Below are 24,715 nucleotides of genomic sequence, written 5' to 3' on the forward strand. Positions count from 1 at the left end.
TTTTGCCTGTGGTGCACAGCTTTGGGATCTCAGTTCACTGATCAAAGATTAAACCCAGGCCATGACTATGAAAGCGAAAAATCCTAACCTCTAGATCACCAGGAAACTACTTATTTGCTAATATTTTGTTAAGGATTTTTGTGCCTATGCTCATGAGAGATGTTGGTCTGCAGTTTTATTTTCTTGTAATATCTTTGTCTGGTTTTTGGATCAGGGTAAAATTGACCTCATAAAATGAGTTAGGAAGTATTCCTTTTTTCTACATTTTCTGAGTTTGTATAGAGTTGATATTCATTTTTCCTTAAATTTTTGATAAAATTGACCTTTGAAGATTTCTTTTTCTTTTTTAAAAAAAGTTAAAAATTTTAAATTGTATTTATCTAATTGATATAGAACTCTTTGAGGTTTTTTTTGTTATTGTTATTGCTTTAATTTATTCTTAGTCATTTTTGTTATTTGTGTCTTTTGAGAATTTGTCCATTTTGACCACTTGCCAAATTTGTTCAGTTGTCCATTTATTATCATAAATTTGTTTGTAATAATCCCCTATTATCCTTTTTTGTATCTCTATAATCTGTTTCTGTGTCTCTTTTTTATTTCTGATATTGATATTTTATGTCCCTCTATTTTTTCCCTGATCTGTCTGATAAGAGGTTTATCAGTTTTATTGATCTTCTCAATGACCTAACATTTGATTTTGATTATTTTCTGTTTCTATTTTATTGATTTCTGCCACTATCTGTACTGTTTCCCTCCTTTGGTTTGCTTTAGATTTATTTGCTCTTCTTTTTCCATCTTCTTAGAGTGAAAGTTTATTGATTTGAGACCTTTCTTGTTTTTGAATATTGGCACAAAGCCATAAATTTCCATGTAAGCCCTATTTTAGCTGCACTCCATAAATTTTGATAGGTTCAATTTTTGTTATAGTTCAGTTCAAAATATTCTCTAATTTATCTTGTAAGTTTTTTCACTGACCCAAAGTTTCTTTAGAAGTGTGTTATTTCTGAATATTTGGAAATATTTGGATCATCGTATTTATTGTTTTTGATTTCTAACTTAATTCAACTTTTGTCAGAGAACATTATCTGTATGCTTCAATATTTTGACATTGAGATTTGTTTTGTGGCCCAGAATATGGCCTTGACTGATGAACTTTCCATGAGCTCTTGAAAGAATGTATATTCTGCAGTTGTTTGATGATGTGTTCAAATCTTCCACATCCTTGCTATTTTTTGTCTCTTTTTCTGTCAGTTGCTGATAAAAGCATACTGCAGTTTCTAACTGACTACGATTATGGAACTCTCTATTTTTCCCTATAAAACTGTCATATTTTGCTTCTTGTGTTTTGAGGTTCTGATACTTGGGTCCTACTCAATTATGATTGTTATGTTTCACTGTTGAATCATCCATTTTAACATGATGAAGTGTTTTTTTCTATCCTTGTTAATATAGGATAGATTTGTTTTGGAATCTATTTCACCTAATATTAATGCTATTCCAGCCTGCTTTTGTTTACTGTTTGTGTGGCATATATTTTCTATCCATTTCCTTTTAATCTTTTATAATTTCCTATTGACTTCCTAGAAACTATAATGTACATCTTTAATATCCACAGTTAACTTATAGTTAATAACATACTACTTTATTTAAAATACAGAAATCTTGCAACCTTGTACTCTCATATCTTGATTTTATAAAGATGTTGTATGTTACATACAACACAGGACATTGTTATGACTTTTAAAGTTGTATGATTAATAAGGAAATTAAGAGCAAAAAGAAAATATAGTTTTTTATATTTACCAATAGAGTTGCCATTTCTGATGCTCTTCATTCTTTCCTGAGGATCCAAGTTTCTATCTGATATCTTTTATCTTCAGCCCCAAAACTGCAATTGCAGAGCTGCTTATGGCCAAATTTCTTAGATTTCTTTGGTCTGAAAGTGTCTTTATTTTGCTTTTATTTTTGAGTAATATTTTTTCTGAATATAGAATTTTGATTTGACAGCTTTTCTTTTTCTTTCAGCACCTTAAATTTATTAGTCGATCTGGCCTGCATGGTTTCAGAGGGGAATTCAGCCATGGGTTATATTATGCCCATAATATGTATATAATATATTGTTTTTCTTGCTGCTTTCAAGATATACTGTTTATCTTTGATTCCAATAGTTTGATTGTCATATGGGCTTCTACTGGCATAGGCTACTAGATTTTATTTTCCTTGATGTTTGCTTATCTCTCTGTGTTTGAAAATTTCTGTCTTTTATCAAATTTGGATATCTTTGGCCATTATTTCTTTAAATATTTTTTCTGCTCTATTCTTTCCATTCTCTTTTTCTGATATTCCAGTTGTTGTTTAGTCACTAAATGAGAAGATGTAAGCTTCTTGGCAGGAAAGCTATAACAAATCTAGACAGTGTGTTGAAAAGCAGAGACATTACTCTGTTGACAAAGATCCATATAGTCAAGGCTATAGTCTTCCCAGTGGCCACGTACTGTTGTGAGAGCTGTACCATAAAGAAGGTGGAGTGCCAAAGAATTGATGCCTTCAAACTGTGGTACTGAAGACATCCTGAGAGACCCTTGGATAGCAAGGAGATCAAACCAGTCAATCCTAAAGGAAATCAGTCCTGAATATTCATTGGAAGGACTGATGCTGAAGGTGAAGCTCCAGTATTTTGTTCATCTGATGTGAACAGTTGACTCATTGGAAAAGTCCCTGATGCTGGGCAAGATTGAGGGTAGAAAGAGAAGAGGGTGTCAGAGGATGAGATGACTGGATAGCATCACTGATGCAGTGGACATAAACTTGGGCAAGTTTTGAGAGATGGTGAGGGACAGGGAGGCCTGGCGTGCCTCCCTGTTCATGGGGCTGCAAAGAGTTGGATACAACTGGGCAACTGAACAAGTTGCTGAATTGTGTCCAACTGTTCTGTGACCCCATAGATTGTAGCCTGCCAGGCTGCTCTGCCCATGGAATTTCCCAGGCAAGTATACTGGAGTCATTTGCCATTTCCTTCTCCAGGGGATTTTTTTGATCCATGGGTTGAACCTTCATTACCTACTTTGGCAGGCAGATTTTTTGCCACTGAGCCACTAAGGAAGCCCAATATTCCAATTGTTGTTGTTTAATTGCTAAGTCATGACCAACTCTTTGCGACCCCAAGGACTATAGCCTGCCAGGCTCCTCTGTCTATGAGATTTCCCAGGCAAGAATGCTGGAGTGGGTTGCCACTTCCTTCTCCAAGGTATCTTCCCAAAGTGAAGTGAAGTGAAGTCGCTCAGTCGTGTGTGACTCTTTGCGACCCCATGGTCTGTAGCCTACCAGGCTCCTCCTTCCATGGGATTCTCCAGGCAAGAGTACTGGAGTGGGTTGCCATTTCCTTCTCCAGGGGATCTTCCCGACCCAGGGATCGAACCTGGGTCTCCTGCATTCCAGGCAGACGCCTTAACCTCCTAGCCACCAGGGAAGCCCCTTCTCCAAGGTATTTCCCAACCCAGGGATCAAACCCATGTCTTCTGCATTGCCATGAGGATTCTTTACCATTGAGCTACCAGGGAAGCCCATTCCAGTTATATACCCTTAATTTTACTGTTTGATGTTACCTAACAGGTTTGTCAGAGAAGGCAATGTCACCCCACTCCAGTACTCTTGCCTGGAAAAATTCCATGGATGGAGGAACCTGGTAGGCTGCAGTCCATGGGGTTGCGAAGACTCGGACACGACTGAGCGACTTCACTTTCACGCTTTGGAGAAGGAAATGGCAACCCACTCCAGTGTTCTTGCTTGGAGAATCCCAGGGACGGGGGAGCCTGGTGGGCTGCCCAGAGTTGGGGTTGCACAGAGTCAGACACGATTGAAGTGACTTAGCAGCAGCAGCATCATCAAGTTAACGTACTCTTCCTTCGGTCACGTCCATTTGGCTGTTAAGTCCATCAGGTGAATTTCTTTTTTTTATTTTTGGCCATGCCGCATGGCGTACGGGATCTTATTTCTTTGACCAGAGATTGAGCCCATGCTGCTTGCAGTGGAAGCACAGTCTTAACCACTGGACTGCCAGGGAAGTCTCTGAGTGAATTTTTTATTTCAGAAATTATATTTTTCAGTTCTAAAATTTCTATCTTTTTCTTTTTACTATTTTAATTTTTCTGCTGCAACTTCTTATTTCTCTGATGAGAGCTTCATGAATTGAAAGTATGTTTTGTTTTACTTCATTAAGAGTAGTTACAGTAGCTGCATGTACCTTGCCTCTTTTTCCAACCTCTGTTTCATTTAGTGATCAAACTAGACTAATTTTCTTTTCCTCTGAGAATGTGTTTTATTTTCTTGGTTCTTCATGACAGTGAAAGTCACTCAGTTGTGTCTGACTCTTTGGGACCCCATGGACTATACAGTCCATGAAATTCTCCAGGCCAGAATCCTGGAGTGGGTAGCTTTTCCCTTCTCCAGGGGATCTTCCCAACCTAGGGACTGAACGCAGGTCTCCCGCATTGTGGGCAGATTCTTTACCAGCTGAGCAACAAGGGAAGCCCAAGATTACTGGAGTGGGTAGTCTATCTTTCTCCAAGGGATCTTCCTGACCCAGGGATTGAATCTCCTGCATTGCAGGTGGATTCTTTACCAACGAAGCTATCAGGGAAGCCCTATGGTTCTTCATATGTTGGGTAATTTTTTATTATATCCTGGACATTATGAATGTTAAGTTGTGAAGACTTTGGATTCTGTTATTTCCCACTGGCAAATAGTTTTTCCTGTGTTTTAGTGAGTCATTTTCTTGGCAGGGCTTGAACTGTAAAACTCTGTTGCTTATGCAGTAACTTCTCACTCTGTTCAGATCTTTTGCCTTTCACAGGATGACTTTGAGTCTGTTTTGTACTCGTGTGGTTCAGGGTTCAGTCGGGGAGGTAGATTCCCCTACTCTCTTTAAACATTCACGGTTTGCCAGCTTTTCTTTTCTGTTTCCCCAGGCCAGAAAGCTTGTGGGGTTTTCTATATGTTGCTCTCACCACTGTGCACATTTCATGGGCAGCAGTTAGCCCCAGGCCCGTGGAGATGGAAACTTGCTGGTATAGCTGTCTGTCTTCCATCTTCCTTAGTAGCTGTAATGCCCCCATTAGAGTCCATCTGCTTCGGTTCCCTCTTCTGTAGCTCCAGGTGGTTGCTTTCTCATTATGTCCAATTTTCTTAGTTGTTTTCTGTGAGAGTAAGAGGGATTGATGGTAGAGGTTTATTTTATCACAATGCAAAATCTCTTCATTTCTTTTTAATTTTTAAGAGTTCCCTCTTCCTATGTTTTATTTTTTTTAAGCATTATCCATTGTGTTTATTTACTCCTGGGTTTCTACCGATTTAGTCTTCATTTAAAAATAATTTTGTCTTTTACTTCTAATTCTCTCGAGTTCTTTTACCTGGCTCTTCACAATCTCTTTTTTCTCTCATCACCTAATTTTAGTGTGTTAATAACACAGTTTTGATCAGTTTCTTCGTTTAAAAAAATTTCTTTTAATTGGAGTATAGTTGATTTACAATGTTGTGTTACTTTTTGCTGTACAACTGAATCAATTTCACATATACATACATCAGTCATTTTCTTAATTTCTTTTAGCTTGCTTGGATTATTGGGTTACAGTTTCATCGGCTTAGTGCATGTGCATCTGCTTCTTATTCTCTTTCTCTTGTGATAAATTCATATGGAATTTTCTGTTGCTCATTTTTAAAGAAAAATAGTTTTTCTATTGATACAGTTTTAAAGACGGGGATGGTTCGGGATAACTTTAGGGCTCCTCTTCTATTTTTATTTTTTATTTTCTGATCAAAGTGATAAAAAATATACCTGTGTACTTTCTGAGATCTATTTCCTTTGGTTTTCTTTCCCATTTTAATTTGGACTCTTTTCCTCCTTTGTGTCTAATATCCTGACACAGTTCAACTGGGATTCTATTCCCAGCAGTTTCTTCTGAACACAGAGCTTTATCTTGAGGGTAGGGTTGGTGTGTTAGTTTTTAGAATTGAGAGTCTGCTCCATCACTCTCAGATCTTATCATCTGAAGAACTCCTTCCTTGCTTTACTTCTATTTTCAGATTGGGACATCACAGTTTTCAGTGAGTGCCTATGGATGGTTCGGGAGTTTTCCAGACCAGAGGACCATCAAAGGCCCAGCTGTCTTCCTTGTGTATCTTCCATCATGAATGCTGATACTGTGATGTGTAGCTACCAGATGATTGTCCCTATCCACTCATAACTGGTTTACTGGGCTGCCTTGTCACTGATTTTGTTGTAGATTTTGTTAGCCTGTCTTTGGGTTTGTCACCCTCATTGACCTGTCTGTTTTTATTGGAGGCTTTGGATGATTTGAAACCTATGCTGTTGCCACTGGCCTCTTTCTGGAATCCTCCTCATTTAGCATATTTAACCTAACTCTTTTAAAAACCCTGTTCTCTGGTATTTAAGATCCATTTCTTGAATAAATGGCTGCTGCCTTTAGAACCAGGCTTGTGATTGCTCACCCACTCTCTACATCTGTGTCAAGGTGAAGTCACGGTAGACAGCAGTCCCTTTAGTCCTTTCTTCTTTTCTTTTTTCTGTTACCATTAAGAGGAGATGACCAAAACAGATACCAAGGGAGCATTTCATGCAAATATGGGCACAATAAAGGACAGAAATGATATAGACCTAACAGAAGCAGAAGATATTAAGAAGAGGTGGCAAGAGTACACAGAAGAACTATATAAAAAAGATCTTCATGACCCAGATAATCACAATGGTATGATCACTCACCTAGAGCCAGATATCCTGGAATGAGAAGTCAAGTGGGCCTTAGGAAGCATGACTACAAACAAAGCTAGTGGAGGTGATGGAATTCCAGTTGAGCTATTTCAAATCCTAAAAGATGATGCTGTGAAAGTACTGCAGTCATGCCAGCAAATTTGGAAAACTCAGCAGTGGCCACAGGACTGGAAAAGGTCAGTTTTCATTCCAATCCCAAAGAAAGGCAATGCCAAAGAATGCTCAAACTACTGTACAATTGCACTCATTTCACACACTGGTAAAGTAATGCTCCAAATTCTTCAAGTGAGGCTTCAACAGTACATGAACCGTGAACTTCCAGATGTTCAAGCTGGATTTAGAAAAGGCAGAGAAACTAGAGATCAAATTGCTAACATCCACTGGATCATCAAAAAAGCAAGAGAGTTCCAGAAAAACATATATTTCTGCTTTATTGACTATGCCAAAGCCTTTGTGTGGATCACAACGAACTGGGGAAAATTCTTCAAGAAATGGGAATAGCAGACCACCTTACCTGCCTCTTGAGAAATCTGTATGCAGGTCAGGAAGCAATAGTTACAAATGGACATGGAACAACAGATCGGTTCCAAATTGGGAAAGGAGTATGTCAAGGCTGTATATTGTCACCCTGCTTATTTAACTTATATGCAGAGTACATCATGAGAAATGCTGGGCTGGAAGAAGCACAAGCTGGAATCAAGATTGCCGGGAGAAATATCAATAACCTCAGATATGCAGATGATACCACCCTTATGGCAGAAAGCAAAGAAGAAGTAAAGAGCCTCTTGATGAAAGTGAAAGAGGAGAGTGAAAAAGTTGGCTTAAAACTCAACATTCAGAAAACTAAGATCATGGCATCCGGTCCCATAACTTCATGGCAAATAGATGGGGAAACAGTGGAAACAGTGACGGACTTAATTTTGGGGGGTCCAAAATCACTGCAGATGGCGACTGCAGCCATGAAATTAAAGATGCTTGCTCTTTGGAAGATAAGTTGTGACCAACCTAGACAGCATTTTATAAAGCAGAGACATTGCTTTGCCCATAAAGGACCATCTAGTCAAAGCTATGGTTTTTCCAGTAGTCATGCATGGATGTGAGAGTTGGAACATAAAGAAAGCTGAGCACCGAAGAATTGATGCTTTTGAACTGTGGTGTTGGAGAAGACTCTTGATTCCCTTGGATTGTAAGGAGATCCATCCAGTCCATCCTAGAGGAAATCAGTCCTGAATATTCATTGGAAGGAGTTATGCTGAATCTGAAACTCCAATACTTTGGCCACCTGTTGTGAAGAACTGACTCATTTGAAAAGATCTGGATGTTGGGAAAGATTGAAGGTGGGAGTAGAAGGGGACAACAGAGCATGAGATGGTTGGATGGCATCACTGACTTGATGGATATGAGTTTGAGTAAGCTCTGGGATTTGGTGATGGACAGGGAACCCTGGCGTGCTGCAGTCCATGGCGTTGCAAAGAGTCGGACATGACTGAGTGACTGCACCGAACTGAATTGAACTGACAAAAATCTGTAAATATGGGGGCCTCCTGATCAATGGCAACATTGAATTTTCCTTATCCCACTAGGCTTAGGCTTGCTGTTCAGTTTTGTGAAATGAAAAAATCTATGTTTATATACACTGTATACATGCTCAGGGGATGAAACTATAAAGAAATGCAAAGGAATGATTCAGAAAAGTTAAAAAAGTATTTACCTTCATGGTGAGTGAGAGGGATAAAAATAGAGATAGATAGCTGTAAGATTCAGGAAATGTTCTTTTAATCTGGGTGGTGGTTACATGAATGTGCATTTATTGTTATTTAAAAATCTGTATATATAAATTTACGTCCTCTTTCATAACATCAAGGTAAGCTACATAGAATCTCTGGAAAACAGTCTGAAATCAATATCCTGCTGCACCTATTCAGAATTTCTTTTGGGAACATCACTGAGCAAGGTCAGGAGTGAGTCCAGAAACAGAAGTGTTCACTAGAGTTGGGGATTTTGTTGGATGCAGAAATGTGAGCCAGATACTGGACCTCTGTTGAAAGTATGTTTGGTGAAGGAGTTACTCTGTATTTTCTGCTTAAATTCAACATGACCAACACCTACCTCTTAGATCTAGGTCAAAGAACCCTTCTTTGGTAGCAAAAACAGTGTTTTTAGCTGTTCTAGGAGACTGTGGAAGAGAGTAGGCACTTGGCTGGGCCAAGAACAAAGAAGAATCTGGGGCCCACTCACACAGGCCTTCTGGCTTGGGTCGAAACCAGTACATAAGGTGAGGGGTTCTTTGCGATGACAGCCTTCAACACTCTGTGTTGGACCACAGTGCTCTGGCCTGGTAGCCCTGGATGCCTGATGTATAGTTGGGTCTTTCCAGGAGAAAGGATGAATGGGAAATAAATCTTTTGAAACTGTGAATTGGAAGGACTGATCCTGAAGCTGAAACTCTAATACTTTGGCCACCTGATGTGAAGAACTGACTCCTTGGAAAAGACCCTGATGCTGGGAAAGATTGAAGGCAGGAGGAGAAAGGGACAACAGAGGATGAGATGGTTGGATGGCATCACTGACTTGATGGACATGAGTTTGAGCAACTCCGGGAATTGGTGATGGACAGGGAAGCTTGGCATGCTGCAGTCCATGGGGCTACAAAGAGTTGGACACTGCTGAGCGACGGAACTGAACTAAACTGAAGCATGTCTTTATTTTTGATTTATAGTTGACCTGAATATTTAATAATTTATTGAGAATAATTTTTTTCTCAGAGTTTTAAAGGCATTGCTTCATTATTGTCTTGATTCAAATGTTGCTTTTGAGAAGTCCAAAATTCCTGATCTTTCCTAGGTGATATAACTTAAAAAAAATCTCGAGAGGCATGTTGAACTTTGTTTGTCCTCAGTTTCTGACATTTCATAAAAAGATGTGCTTTATTCTATGCCTATTTTTATTCACTTTGATGTATGTTTTTAATCTGGCATTTTCTAAATTTTTTAAAATTAATTTTGTTAATTTTTTAGCCCTTTTTTCCCCTCAAGTTCCTTTTATTCTCATGTTGGATCTCTGGACTGATCATTTCTCTCTTACTTTATCTCTGTCTTTTTGCTGAACTTTGGGAAATTTCCTCAACTGCATCTTCTAGCCCTAATATTGAGTATTGATTATTTATCTCTGGGATCATGTTTTTAATTTGTAAGAGCTCTTTTCTGTTTTTTTGTTCTCTGTATACTGCTTTTTTTTTTTACAGCACCTCAATATTCATCTGTGGTAGAGTCTCTCCTATTCTGATATTGATAACAGGTTTTTAAAAAAGGTTTTCTTCTCCTACATAGATCCTTTTTCTCCAAGTTGATTTTTCTGTTTCTTCAGTTTGTCCTCCATGCCAGAGGCTTTCTTTTTGATGGCTGGCCATCCTTTGCTATCTATTCATTGCTTACAGGTTGGGACTGAGGAGCTGACCTGACCATGTCGGTAGGCTCTTTACTGGGGAAACCCCTTTTGTCACTGTCTGTCTTTAGTTCTTTCCTCTTTGACTGGTCAGAGTCACAGAAGGAAGTGCAAACGAGGCTTGAAGAGTAAGAGTTGCTGCTAGCTTTGTGTGGGGAGCGGGGGCAGAGGTTAGCGTATTCACTGTTCGGTATTCACACTTCATAGAAGCACCAGTTCCTCTTGTTTAAGTGAGTTACCCTGGTCTTCAGCTGTGTTTGGTTTCTTCCATTTCTGAGACCCTCAGGTATATGTTCTCTTTAGGCAATAAACTTAAGAAGATCTGCTAAGTTGGCGAGAGGTAGGGAGAGAATTTAGGGATCTAACTGTTTTGTAAACAGCTTCCAACCAATTCCTCCTTTTTTTTCCTTTTCTTTTGGCTGTGTATGCAGCATGTGGGATCCTAATACCTCAACCAGGTATAAAACCAATGCCCCCTGTATTGGGAACTCAGAGTCTTAACCACTGGACCATCAGGGAAACCCCTTAATCCTATTCCTGTAAACCCCTAAAGTTCCTATTCCTGTACTCCCCCACCCCCTCCACTCCCAGTTCCAGAGCTAACTAGAGCTGGCAGTTCCATGACTTCTGAGAATCCTGAGATGCTCATTGTTGTTTCTCAGCTTTCCTCACTGCCGGCCTGGGATTGGATTTTTTTTCGATCTGCCAAGGCAATGGCTACTTGTCTATTGGTTTTCAAGCTTCCAAAATTATGTTGTGGTATGTCTTCTTACCTCTTGTTCCTTTCTTCTTGTGTTAAAACAATTCTTCTACTGTAGTTTGGTAGCATTTCATATGTGCATGATTTGATGTTTCTGTTTGCTTTTGTACTCTTTTTGTTTTGTTTTGTTTTGAATGCACCACAAGGCATGCAGGATCTTATTGCCTCCACCAGCGATTGAACCTTATCCCAGTGCCAGAAATGCAGTCTTAACAACTGGACCATCAAGGAAGTCCTTCACTTTTGTAATCTTAACCTAGAAGCTTTCTCCCACTTTTTTATGTCTATTGTCTTCTCATTCTTTATGTCTTAAATATAATCTCTTCTGAGAGGTCTTCCGAAACCACTGGGGGGGGGGGGCGGTGGGCATTCCTTATCCTTTTCTTTTTTCTCTGTTTTAGCTCCCATCTCTTTATATTTGTTCATCTTTCACTCTTTACCATAAGCAACATCAAGGGCTGTAGCTTTAATTTTTATTTTTTAGCTTTTTCATACACTGTTACATATTCAGTATTTGGCACATAGTTCAGGAAGAGAAGGGGACAACAGAGGATGAGATGGTTGGTTGGCATCACTGACTCAATGGACATGGGTTTGGGTAGACTCCGGCAGTTGGTGATGGACAGGGAGGCCTGGTGTGCTGCGGTTCATGGGGGTCACAAAGAGTCGGACATGACTGAGCGACTGAACTGAACTGAAATATCTGCTGAGTGAGTGAAAGGACAAGGTACACATAGGTATGAATTTTTAAGCTTGATAGCAATGCTCTCAGGTTTTACATATGTAGGAAAAGAGCAGGGAAATAAAATAGCTCCTACCTCATTGGATTGTTGTGAGGCTTACAAATATTAAGAGGGGGAAGTGCTTAGAACAGTGCCTTGCACATAGGAAATACTACAGAAATGTTGTATTTTTAAGAGTCTTAAAAAAATGAGTCTCTAAAGAGTTATCAGTTTATATTTAAATATTGTTTTATGATGGACTGAATTATTTTTTCTTTAAGGTATTTTTAAAATTTTATTTTAATTGGAGGGTAATTGCTTTACCATGTGGTGTTGGTTTCTGCCATACAACAGTGTGAATCAGTCATAAATAATACATGTGTTCCCTCCCTATTGATGAATTATTCTTGAGTATTGTGTAGTATGTTCTGAGTCATAGCACATCTGAATTTTAACTCCAGGTTGATCATGAATCTCATTTGGACTGTAACACTATCATGGAAGAGAATGTACTTTACCATGAAGGTAGGAGCCCAGGTATTTTCAAGTTTGTCCATGTAGCCAGACATTTAAATTTCAGGACACTGCTGTCTATACTTCAGGTTCTTGTTTAGGCAGTTCCAGAATATCTGCATCTTCTAAAGGAGTGTAGTATATTTTTGGTACAATCAGTTTTAAAAAAATAGAGCCACTTTGATTGGATAGGTGGTTGATAATTCAGTTTGATTTAAAAACTTAAAGAATGATTCATTGTCATCAACTGCAGCATATCTCTGAAATTATTTAATTTCTACCCAATAACTCCTTAGTTCCTGAAAAATTTGTAATTATAAAGAGCTCAGTACAATTTAGCAACGAGAGTTAAAATATTCTTTGGTTTTCTTCTGCTAAATCCGTTTGTCTAGATTGATACTTCCTTGAAAAAATCAGTAATACTCTTGTTCCCCTCTGTCCCTGCAGTTTCAAGTACAGTACTCAGATGTCTCATCACATCAGGAAGAAAGCACAGGCTTATGAGTCACTCTGTGGTTTGGGTGGGAAGTGCTTAAAACTTGGCCTCTTGATTCTTCAATTTCAAAATCTTGGTCTGAGGAAGCTACCCAGTAAACTTCTAAAAAACAAGTTTCTGTCACCTAACCTGATTGTATTAAAATAAAATAGAGATTCATATTCCATTTCAAATGTTACTAATATCCAACAAGCACTCAGCTTCAAGAAGACTCGCCACCTTTGTCACTTGCTCCATCACAACGTGAAATAAATGACTTCCACTGTTCCTAGCACAAGCTCTCCTGATCAACAGTGCGCTAGGAACCAAACAGCAATCCATCTTCTTTTTCCACTTGAATAAATTATTTCCCCCCTTTTCTTTATTTCCAGTGCCCCATTTCTGACAAATGAATTGTTTCCATGTTAAGGTGTTTCCCAGTTGGCAAGTGGTCAGGTCCTACTAATTCATGCCTGAAAACCTTGGATGATTTTATGTACCTATGTGGGTTTTATTTTTTATTTTATTTTATTTTTATTTTTTAAATTTTATTTTATTTTTAAACTTTACATAATTGTATTAGTTTTGCCAAATATCAGAATGAATCCGCCACAGGTATACATGTGTTCCCCATCCTGCACCAAAAAATATGCTAAAAAGTGTATGGTGGGCCACAACGTTTTCAACTGTTTCTCTTTATAGGTGACATGTGAGTGCTCTATTATTTACCTCCTCTGTGACCTTGGGCAAGTTATTCAACCTCTCTAAGCCTTGCTTTTCTCACTGGTAGTATGGGAATAATAATGATAACAAAAGAACTATTATTTTTATATTTACTGGCACAAAGTAAACAATCAGAATTTAGAATTATTATTGTGACTGTAACCCAGAGGATGAAGATTACATCTTTTTTAATCACTGATTTACCCATGTCACAAGGTGCCTGGTACTCAGTGTGTGTTCAATCAACAATATCTGCTGCTGCTGCTAAGTCACTTCAGTCATGTCCGAGTCTGTGCAACCCCATAGACAGCAGCCCACCAGGTTCCCCTGTCCGTGGGATTTTCCAGGCAAGAGTACTGGAGCGGGGTGCCATTGCCTTCTCTGAACAATATCTGATAAATGACTAAAAACACTAGTATCTTTCCCTTCACCTTTGCTGCTTAATTTTTGCTTAATGTCTAAAATTCCTTAGAACACCTTTTCACAAGTTAACTGCTCAAAAAAAAAATGTAACAAATAATGCATGTGGAAATGCTTTGAAAAATGTAAATGGCTAAGCAAATGTGATTGATGATGATGATACGGTGGTGGTGCTGGAATCACTTGCCTGAGAATGGGAGTGTTTGCTGACCTCTCCTGTCTGCTGAAAGTGTCAGATAAAGTTTGCCTCCCAGAACTAAAACTGACTGAAGATTATACATGTTAAGTATAAGAATATTTGGAAGAATTAACAATGAGATTTGTGATATGTGACATCCTTTTGCTTTTGAGGGGGGAGTTGACTGTTTTGGCTCTCAAAATATGTGTGTCCTTTCCTGTCACCCTTTATTTGTTTCTTTTATGAAGTTTTGGTTTCAGTTCAAGAGGATGACCTTCCTCAAAGAAGGAGGATCATTCTTTGATTATGGATTTGCAAAGAACTCTGGTTCCTTGCTAGAACTCCCAAGCCATGTGCTGTTGCATTGTTCTCCCCACGTCTCTATTTCTGAATATGTTTCTTATTAGCTGTATATATTCTTTAAAAAGGACGAGTTTCTGGATATAGAACTGGATTTCAGTACCAACTGCAGATACTATATTGTCTGTGTATGTGGATGCGTGTGGATGTGTATAGGGGATTACACTTGATTTTGTTGATGAAAGATCACTGCTGTATTTTCCTTACTCTATAGATCATTCTGTTTTGAGAGACAGAGTATTGGCTTGGGAAGGCGGATGGAGAAGGATCTCACATGTAATTGCTAATTTTAGCAATTTATTATCTACTATGTGCTAGTCATTGTGCTAAGTAGTTTATATATGTAATATTTAAAAATCTTATATCAACCCTGTGAGAGCTATCATTATCCCCATTTTATAGGTTACGAAACTGAGGCTCAGAATCTTAGAGGAGGCAGTGAGTTAGTAATTATAGCATTTAGTAACGAGTGCTATCACAGAAGGAAGACCTGTGTGCTGTGAAAGTGCTGATAAGATCATTTAATGCAGCTTGTGGTAGGGAGGGTTAGTTATCTACAGCAGAAGTGGTTATAGTTGATATTTGGAATTCTTGGGAGGTGGTCAGTCAGGGAAGCATGGGTTGCATTTCTGTAGAGAGAATAGCATGTGAAAACCCATGACAGGGTGAGAGCATCATGAGTTGGAGTTTTTGCACATCAGTATGGCTGAGGTATGGTTCATAGGGAAGAGATGGGAGATGAAGCTTGACAGATGAGTAGGAATCGATTCACCCTGGACTCTATGTGCTAAGTTAATTATCTGGATTTCGACTAGCAGGAAATGCGGAAGATTTTGCATGTTGGAAAGATCACTCTGTCATGTTAAAAAAGAATCAGAAAAGAATCAGTCTAGATATGATGGCAATAATCTAAGAAAGAAATATTCAGGCTTGAATTCAGGTGATGTAAGTGTAGATGGAGAACAGAGTTGATTTTAGAGATTATTTCTAGATAGAACCAATTGGGTCAAGCAGTTGAATCTATTGGACACAAGAAACACCTTGAGAGGCTCAAAAATAGTAAGTTAAGACAGATCTGTAGGGTGATTAACGAGAGTGTCTGATTCCTTACTGATCCTATAATCATGAGAAGAAATGAAAAAGGAACCAGGCATAATTTTTACTTTAACCATTGAGGTGAATATTTATAGCAATCCAAATTTTTGAAGTATGTCCAAATACTCCGTATTTATATCTGTCATTTTTCAATGAAAGGTGAAACTGAAAAGAAGATGAATAGTTTCAAAGGAAGCAATGACATCAAATCCATAAAGTCTTAGACTTTATGTAATGGAAGAGAAAATCAATGAAAAATAAGATGAAATTAGAATATATGCTTTCAGATGTACAACATAAATAATCAACTTTTGCAAAGAATGTGGATGTATTATTTTAATTTCTCATTTGACAAAAACAGAACAAGACAAAAAAGCAAACAAGAACCCCTGAAGCTTAGAGATATTAAATGGTTGACTGAGGTCACACCTAGCTGTAGGTGAGAATTCACTGCATCCTAGAGCTTTCTGCAGGACACTGTGATGATTCCACCTCATGTACCCAGCATGTTAGGATCCAAGTCATGAAGAATAAAAGAAGTGGCCCCTTTGAAGAAAAGAAATGAGCAAATACTGCCAAAACAGTAAAGAACCTATGAAAATCTTTGGAATATATAAAGTGAAATGATTGTTTGGAGTTCTATGAAATGAAAAATGAGGGGGAAATAAATCAGGAAGAAGTGTTCTTTATTATTTACATGTTGTACAATTTTTTTTCTGGAACTTGCTTATTTGTATGTGGGAGACGTGGGTTTGATCCTTGGGTTGGGAAGATCCCCTGGAGGAGGGCATGGCAACCTATCCAGTATTCTTGCCTGGAGAATCCCCATGGACAGAGGAGCTTGGCAGGCTAAAGTCCGTGGGGTTGCAAAGAGTTGGACACAACTGAGCAACTAAGCACAGCACATAAATGATACTAGAATTTTAAGGAATTTATTTAGAGGATATTGATACAATATAGCTGACATTTAAAATTTTAACTCCTTTCAACCCTGTGTTAAGGTGACCATCTTTCTGTGCCCAGAGTTGTGAGAAGGGCATTACAAATTATATATATATATATATATATATATATGAGTTCTGTCCTCAACAATCTCAAGGGAAACTAGATGTGCAAACATGAAACTAATTTAGAACCATCCAGAACAGTTTATTACCAGTGATCAATTAATATAATAAAGTGGCAAAATTTTTGAGGCCGACGATGAGTGCTTTGAGTCGTCAGGAAGGGAAGGAAGTGATAAGTGTCTGGAGTCAGTCAGAAGGCTTTTTAAATGGAATGATTCTTAAGATGGGTCTTCAAGAATTAAAGGGATTTAGTTTTTCAAGGAGGAAAATCTGGGGCTAGTGAAGTAAGCAAGTTTCATTTTATATTTCCTAAAAAATAAACAGATTTAATCTAATATTTCATCTGTTCACTCTAATATAACTTAATGGAATACTGGAAACAACTTAAATGTCAAACAATAAAATAGGGGAAGTGTCAAAATTCCATGCCCTATCATATTTAATGATTAAACATCATTAAACTAGTAAAAATAATAAAGGAACAGTGTGACATGGTGGGGAAGCCTGACTTGCAACCAGTTAAACTGTTAGTTCTACTGCTTACTGGCCCAGTGGTAAAGAACCCACCTGCCAGCGCAGGTAATGCAGGAGACACAGGTTTGATCCCTAGGTCTGGAAGATCATCTGGAGGAGGAAATGGCAACACTCCAGTATTCCTGCCTGGGAAATTTCATGGACAGAGGAGCCTGGCAGTCTATAATCCACAGGGTCACAAAAGAGTCAAACATGACTTAGCAACTAAACAAGATACACATATATTTCAGTTCAGTTGCTCAGTCGTGTACGACTCTTTGCCACCCCATGGAGTGCAGCACGCCAGGCTTCCCTGTCCATCACCAACTCCTGGAGCTTGCTCAAACTCATGTTCATTGAGTCAGTGATGCCAGCCAACCATCTCATCCTCTGTCGTCCATTTCTCCTTCTGCTTTCAATCTTTCCCAGCATCAGGGTCTTTTCCAATGAGTCAGTTCTTCACATCAGGTGGCCAAAGTATTGGAGTTTCAGCTTCAGCATCAGTCCTTCCAATGAATATTCAGGATTGATTTCCTTTAGGAGTGACTGGTTGGATCTCCTTGCAGTCCAAGGGACTCTCAAGTTTTCTCCAACACCACAATTCAAAAGCATCAACACATATACTATTGGTATGTAAAGAGATACTGTCTTTCTGAAGGGAAATGTCTCAGTTCTTACATAAAGCTTTAAAATGTTTATTTCCTGTTTGACGCAGCAATTCCACAGTTAAAAACTTATTCTAAGGAAAAAAAGATGTGTGTACATATTTAAAAAGATATTCTTTGCAGTATTGAATAGAATAGTAAAAATAACCCCATATTTCACAAATAGATGATTGCTAAAATAAATTATGGTTCACTTACATAAAGGACAGTTATAAAGCTAATGTAGAAATGTATTTCTGATATAGAAAGTAAGGAAAGAAGATTCTAAAACTATATACAGTATAACTTCATTTTTGTAAGTGTATGTTTATGCAGAGAAAATTTTCTGGACGGATAATATACCCAAACTGTTACCTGTGGTTGTCTCTGAATAGTGGGCCATTAGGTGATTTTTATCTTCTTCATTGTACTTACCCAAATCTTTTACTTTTATGGTAATAAGCATAGATAATTAAAAATTTAAAAGTATGAATGGATCATTACTTAAAATACTTAGAGACATAGAAAAATGATTAAGATGTAAAGAAAAACATGTTATTTATTTTTGTTTAAGTATTTTTATATCTCTCCCTAAAATGAATGACTGAATTTTGCTTCTGTGGCTTTTTCTTTCAAAATGTAGCACTTTTCAAGATGTCAGGGACAGGATGAATAGTGAAGAAGCAGAGAGCAGAGATTAGATTCATGTTTGCCTGGATGAAAATCATCACTTTTTAGGCTCGCCTTTCTTGTTTTCTTCACTTTCACCACTGTTTCAAGTGTTGGCTTCCTTGGCTATTTTCATAAAGAAACTTGAACTCAGTTAGCCTCTGCAAACAGCCGCTTTGTGCCTCCCTCTGGCTCTTCCTTTCACTCTTACTGCTGCTGCTAAGTCACTGCAGTCGTGTCCAACTAGCACCCGGCAAATTCAGCACTCTCTAGTTACTAGTCACGGGGCATATACAATGGTGAACGAGAGACATAGTTCTCGGAGTCTACTGTCCACTTGGGAGAGATAGTCAAGATAGTCAACAGTCACCCAAATAATTAAATATTTAAGAATTGTGCTAACTACTGGGAAAAAAATAAGGTGTTGTGAGAGAGGAAAATGGGGGTGGAGTAGAGGGAATCAGTTTCGACACAAGATCTTCATGGGTAAGTGACATTTAAAGTCAGCCTTGAGGCATAAGAAGATGTTACACAAAATGTGGAAGGAAAACCATGGTAGGTAGAGGGTTAGGGTTAGATTGTAAAGATTTTCAAGCAAAAAATAACTTTGTGTTTTAAAGAAACTGGGGCAAAAGTCAGTATGCCTGGCCTTTGTGGTATGACAGCCTGGACGATAAACAAGGGCCTGGTTAAGGGTTTTGGATTTTATTCCGAGGGCAATGGACAGCCTCTGAGAGATCTGCATGAAGCAGTTTATAGTTTTTAAAATAACTCTTTGGCTCCTCAGAGGAAAAAGAACTGGAGAGAGGCAAGAAACAGAAAGGTGAATAAGGAGGCTTTGAGAATTGATCAGCAGATGATGGTGCCCAGTGATGGTAGTGAAGATAAGGAACAGAAGACAGATGGAGGTGTATTCTAGTAGTAACATTGATAGGACTTAGTGGTAGATTGATTAGGAGTAGGGGACAGGGAATAGGAGCTGTTGATTACGCTTTGCTGGGGTGACTTGGTAGATTACGTGGATGGTGGTGAGGGAAGGGATAAGGGCTCAGCGTTGGATGTTTTTACTGTGCAGTATCTGTAAGAGAAATTGAATAGATAAGATCTATTACTCAGAAAAATGACCTATCTGGGATGGAGATATGCTTTTAAGAGTCACTGGTACAGACAGTGCTTTAAGACCTTTGGATGGAGGGAATTGTGGAGAGAATATTGAGAGAGGAACGGAGAATCTGAGTCCTAAGGAATTCCAACATTTCAACATCAAGTAATAGGGCAGGTGGCAGGGATACCTCAGGGTGGCAGGAGGAAGACTAAGAGAATGTGGTTGTCAGGGAAACCAATGGGAGATTTTCAAGAAAGGAGGCATTGGCTGAATGTGCTGAAAGGCCTAGTTAAAGGATGATTGGAAAAGGAGGGAGATGGGAGGGAGGTTCAAGAGGGAGGGGACGTATGTATACCTATGGCTGATTCATGATGATGTTTGGCAGAAACCAACAGAATTATGTAAAGCAGTTATCCTTCAACTAAAAAATAAATAAATTAACAAAAAGAAAGTGCCCGTTGGATTTGGCAACATGGAGGCTCTAGATGATGGTGGGAAAAGCAGATTCAGTGCAGTGGCACAGGTGGAAGCCAGACTGGAATGAGTAGAAGTAAGAATAAAAAGTGCTGGAGAGATGAGAGAGTGTACACAACTCTTTATCATCTTGGTTCTGAAGCGAGGCCAACAGCTGGAAGGGATTATCAAGTCAAGGGAGAGTTTTTTGGTTTCCCTTTGACAAGGGAGATTTTAAAGTTTATTTGAATGGTATGGACATGATTTAGTAGGAAGGGAGAAATTAATGATGTAGGGGAGACAACTGATGAGCGGAGGGCACTCGTGGTGGGATTGATGTTGAATGTGTACTAGAGTTACTATGCTAAGTTATCGACATAGTAAGTGATTTATTATTCACAATAGCCCCGTGAAGTTGGTATGATTATTCCCATTTTGCAGATGAGGAAACTGGGATTGAGTAGAGAAAGAACCAAATTCTTAGTCCAGAACTGTTTGATTTCAGAACTCAGACTCTTAGCATTTGCCTCTGCTCTAGAGGTCCATAACCTGCAGGATCTAATGCCTGATGATCTGAGGTGGAGCTGATGTAATCATTAACAGAAATAAAGTGCACAATAAATGTAACTCACTTGAATTATCCCGAAACCATCCCCCCACCCCTGGTCCATGGAAAAATTGTCTTCCATGAAACCAGTCCCTGGTGCTAAAAAGGTTGGGGACCACTGCTCTTAGAGGACTTTCTCTAACATGGTATTTTAGTCAACTTGCCAGGGTTGTCATAATGAAGCATCACAGACAGGATGGTGTGCATGACAGAAATTAATTTTCTTGCCTCCTGGAGGCCAGAAGTCCAAGACCAAGGTGTTGGCAGGTTTGGTTTCTCCTGAGGACTGTCTCCTTGGCTTGCAGATGGCTGTCTTTTCACTGTGTCCTTATATGGCCCTTTCTCTCTGCACACACATATCTGGTGTCTCTCCTGGGCTCTCATCTCTTCTTCTTATAAAGACACCAGTCAGCTTGGATGAGAGCCCACATTAAGAGCCTCATTGTAATTTAATTACTTCTTTAAAGGCCTTATTTCCAAGTACAGTGACATTTTGAGATTAGGACTTCAACATGTGAATTCTGGGAGACAAAATTCCATCCAAAGCAGATGGATTCTGTTTTCTTAAAGTGTAAAGAAAAGAGTGGGCCTGGGGGCTAGTTTTGACAAGTGTGGAGAGGAATGTAATAGAGATTGAAGAGGGTGGAAGGGGGAGCTTTCTAGAGAAGTGTAACCCCAGGGTCAGGTGAGACTAGAGATGATTTGTTTACATCCAACCAACCCAATTATCTAAGATTCTGCAGCAATATTCAGGCTGCAGCTGCTAAGTCACTTCAGTTGTGTCCGACTCTGTGCAACCCCATAGACGGCAGCCCATCAGGCTCCCTGGCCCTGGGATTCTCCAGGCAAGAACACTGGAGTGGGTTGCCATTTCCTTCTCCAATGCATGAAAGTGAAAAGTAAAAGTGAAGTCGCTCAGTCGTATCCGACTCTTAGCGACCCCATGGACTGCAGCCTACCAGGATCCTCCATCCATGGGATTTTCCAGGCAAGAGTACTGGAGTTGGGTGCCATTGCCTTCTCCGAATATTCAGGCACACAGGTGGAATAAAGTATATGAAATCTGAGCTGCCACATGGCTACTGTGATTTCAGCCAAACGGGCATCTTTTGTGTGCACAGTTTGAACGTAAATGAGTTTCACTTACATTCTGAGCACAATTACAAATTGCTGTATGTCAGGGACCTTTCTGGCTGTTCTCAAATAGTAGAAAACATGAAAGTTAAATAATCTATGATTGCTAGGATTTTGTTGCATTCACCAATGAGCAAATTAGCTTGAACATTTTTTCAACTGGTTCTGTTAAAAAAAATTGTCTTTAATGATTAGTCATCATTATTTTTGTTCTTTCTCTCCCCCTTCTTTCTTCCTTTTTTCCCCCATCTTCACTCATCAATTTATTGAATACCTACTAGTTGTCTGGCATTAGGGGTAAAAGGAGTCCATAATCTAGTGTGGGAGACAGGTATATATGCAATAGAACCTCAAGTGATAGTGCTGTTATTAAAGTAATAATTCATTTGTTCATTTAACCTGCAAATATATTGAGTGTCTGTTAAGTGCCAAGCACTGTGTTAGGCTTGGGATAGAGACATGAGTAGGGTATAATTTTTATCGTCAAGAAATTGACAACCTGATATAGAAAAATAAACAGGTAAGTAAACAAAAGCAATACAATGGAATGCTTGTAAAATGTTAAAAGACCTCAAAGAAGGGAGTGACTCTGTCTATGCATTCCTTTGCATGTTTGGTTACCCATTGAAAAGAGTCATTGCTGCATTTTAATGAAAGGAACTGTAAAAAGCACACTCATTGTTTTCACATTTTTGAATGCTGGCTGTCATTGTGTAGTGAAAGTTTTGTAGTTCCTGAATAACAAGCAAACTTTGAGTTGGGAGATCTATAACTCTTCTCCTCATTTAGCTTATTGTCCCAAACTTGCACTATCAACACCTTTTTAAGGTGATAGATTGATTAATGATATTCCTGAAATACTCGACAGAAACCTGCTGAGTGTTAAGACTTGATAAGTCAGAGTAGCAAAGCGTTACTGTGATGGTGGGTGTGGAGAAAGCATCTGCTGGCCTAGCAAATGTCTGATTCCTGAAACTCAGAACTGTGTACTAATGTAGGGGTTCCCTGTAATTTTTTTAAAAAAGATGATGAAAAGATGATCAAAAAGACTGAGAAGAAAATGGATTTTTGTAAATTATGTAATTGAAACCTTTCCACTATCATCTATTTTTACTGTATCTCAGGAAAAAAAAAACTTACAACCAAACACTTATTGGGGTTAATTGAGACAATGGATATAAACTTGTTGCTTTTTTCAGAGGTGATGTGTTATATAAATTCAAGGTGCTATTTGCAATGTAGACAATTTTGTGGAAAAATGTTAACCATATTATGGAAATAGTGCAGATAGGGGAAGGAAGAAGAGGCAAATCTGCTAAATGGTATATGAGATTTAGGATGAATGATTAATCTAACTGCAGCTGAAGATTGCTTTGATGTCATGCAATGAACACACACAATCTGCATATCGACTTCACTCCAGATGGTGTTCCAGAGTATGTCATAGTAGAAAGAGCCTTGGGTGGGAGTCAGGGTCTGTAAGTTCTAGTCTAGCTCAGTGGCTGACTACCAGTGTGCCTTGTTTTCCCCACCTTTAACATTACGTGGTTACGGGAAAAGATCTCTAAGATCCTTCTAGTTCTGTTTCATCATTCTGTGATTCTACGTCCCATGCCTATCAAAAGCATTTGACTTTCTTCAAGTTGCTGAAGCCAGCATTTCAGTTAGAATGCATCCAGGAGCTCGTTTCCATGGGCTGTTGGGAACAGCAAGGCCTTGCTTCTCCAGCACTTGATATGTCTTCTGTTAACTGCTGACAGTGAGCCATACCATCTGAAAGGCCCCTTGCGTAGCCTTAAAGATTGAAAGGACAAATGGACACTGTTGAGAGCTCTGTGGAAGAGGAGACCTGAGAGACGTTGATCATCGTGGCCCCTTGGGATTTGCAAAGAGGAATGACTAGAACTGGGCCATTCACAGCAGCCAGGTCAAAGGTCAGGTCAGGAATGTGGACAATGCTGATGACTCCAGGTAGGTCTAGGAGGGTAAATGAGCCTATTTAGTCCCTCCTGAGTCTTGAGAAGATCTGGGCTGCCAAGCTCAGAAAGCTATGAGGAAGACTCCTGATTCATGAAATTCCTTGGGAGAAAAATGTGACATTCCTTTTTTGTAATTTATTATCATCCAATTATTGTATTCTTACTAGTACTCACCAAGTTAATCTACTTTAACAATTCTCACAGTTCAAACATTGCTACACACTTTATGATCACTTATTGAGTTATAAATTTGGTTTTTATTGATGGTATTGTGCAGTGGATTCCCTATGTTTTAGGATTTTTAGTGTTGTTCAAAGACATTTGAGTTTTCTCTAGTTTTAGTTAAGTATAATTCTTGGGCTTCCTGGGCAGCTCAGCTGATAAAGAATCCACCTGCAATGCAGGACACCCCAGTTCAATTCCTGGGAAGTTCCCCTGGAGAAGGGATAGACTACCCACTCCAGTATTCATGGGCTTCCCTGGTGGCTCAGATGGTAAAGAATCCACCTGCAATGTGGGAGGGAGACCTTCTTCAATGTGAGAGACTTTCTCTGGTGGCAGATATATATCCACTATTATTTTGCTAATAATAGGCTAACGGGGATGATTATAAGATGATTTGGAGTACTGCCTTTCTTAGTTACAAAAAGTAATGGCTAATTTGTGAATAGAATGTTAAGCCAGATAACTAAAAATAATTTTGTGTGCTGAATCCAATTACAGGTAAAGGGCTTTTATAACTGTCTCCATCATAGAATTCCAGTAAAAATTTACATACTTTTCTTAAGATACTGATTAAATTCCTGTGCTGCATGCCTAATACATATTACAAGATGATTCTTCTTCTTCTTCTTTTTTTGCTTTTATCTAGTTGCTTCCAAGATCCGGTACTTACAGGAATATCATAACCGGGTCCTCCACAACATTTATCCTGTACCTTCAGGAACAGATATTGCAAACACCCTGAAATACTTTTCTCAGACCTTGTTAAGGTAAGCTTTAAAATATCCTGTACTTTGAAAGAATTCTTAGGTAGTTCTGCTGAATTGATTGGGACTTAAATTTTT

At 38.8% G+C, this 24,715-nt stretch overlaps 1 protein-coding gene across 1 annotated transcript in view; it reads left to right on the forward strand.

The window, feature by feature from the left end:
• Positions 1–24,715, forward strand: part of UNC79 (unc-79 homolog, NALCN channel complex subunit) — a 280,737-nt gene that overhangs the window by 24,897 nt on the left and 231,125 nt on the right. Inside the window, exon 2 of the mRNA XM_055555941.1 lies at positions 24,520–24,640. Coding sequence (XP_055411916.1) covers positions 24,520–24,640 — 121 coding nt within the window. The remainder of the gene's footprint in view (positions 1–24,519; positions 24,641–24,715) is intronic.

This window comes from Bubalus kerabau, chromosome 19 (assembly GCF_029407905.1).
Source record: "Bubalus kerabau isolate K-KA32 ecotype Philippines breed swamp buffalo chromosome 19, PCC_UOA_SB_1v2, whole genome shotgun sequence".
NCBI lineage: Eukaryota > Metazoa > Chordata > Mammalia > Artiodactyla > Bovidae > Bubalus > Bubalus kerabau.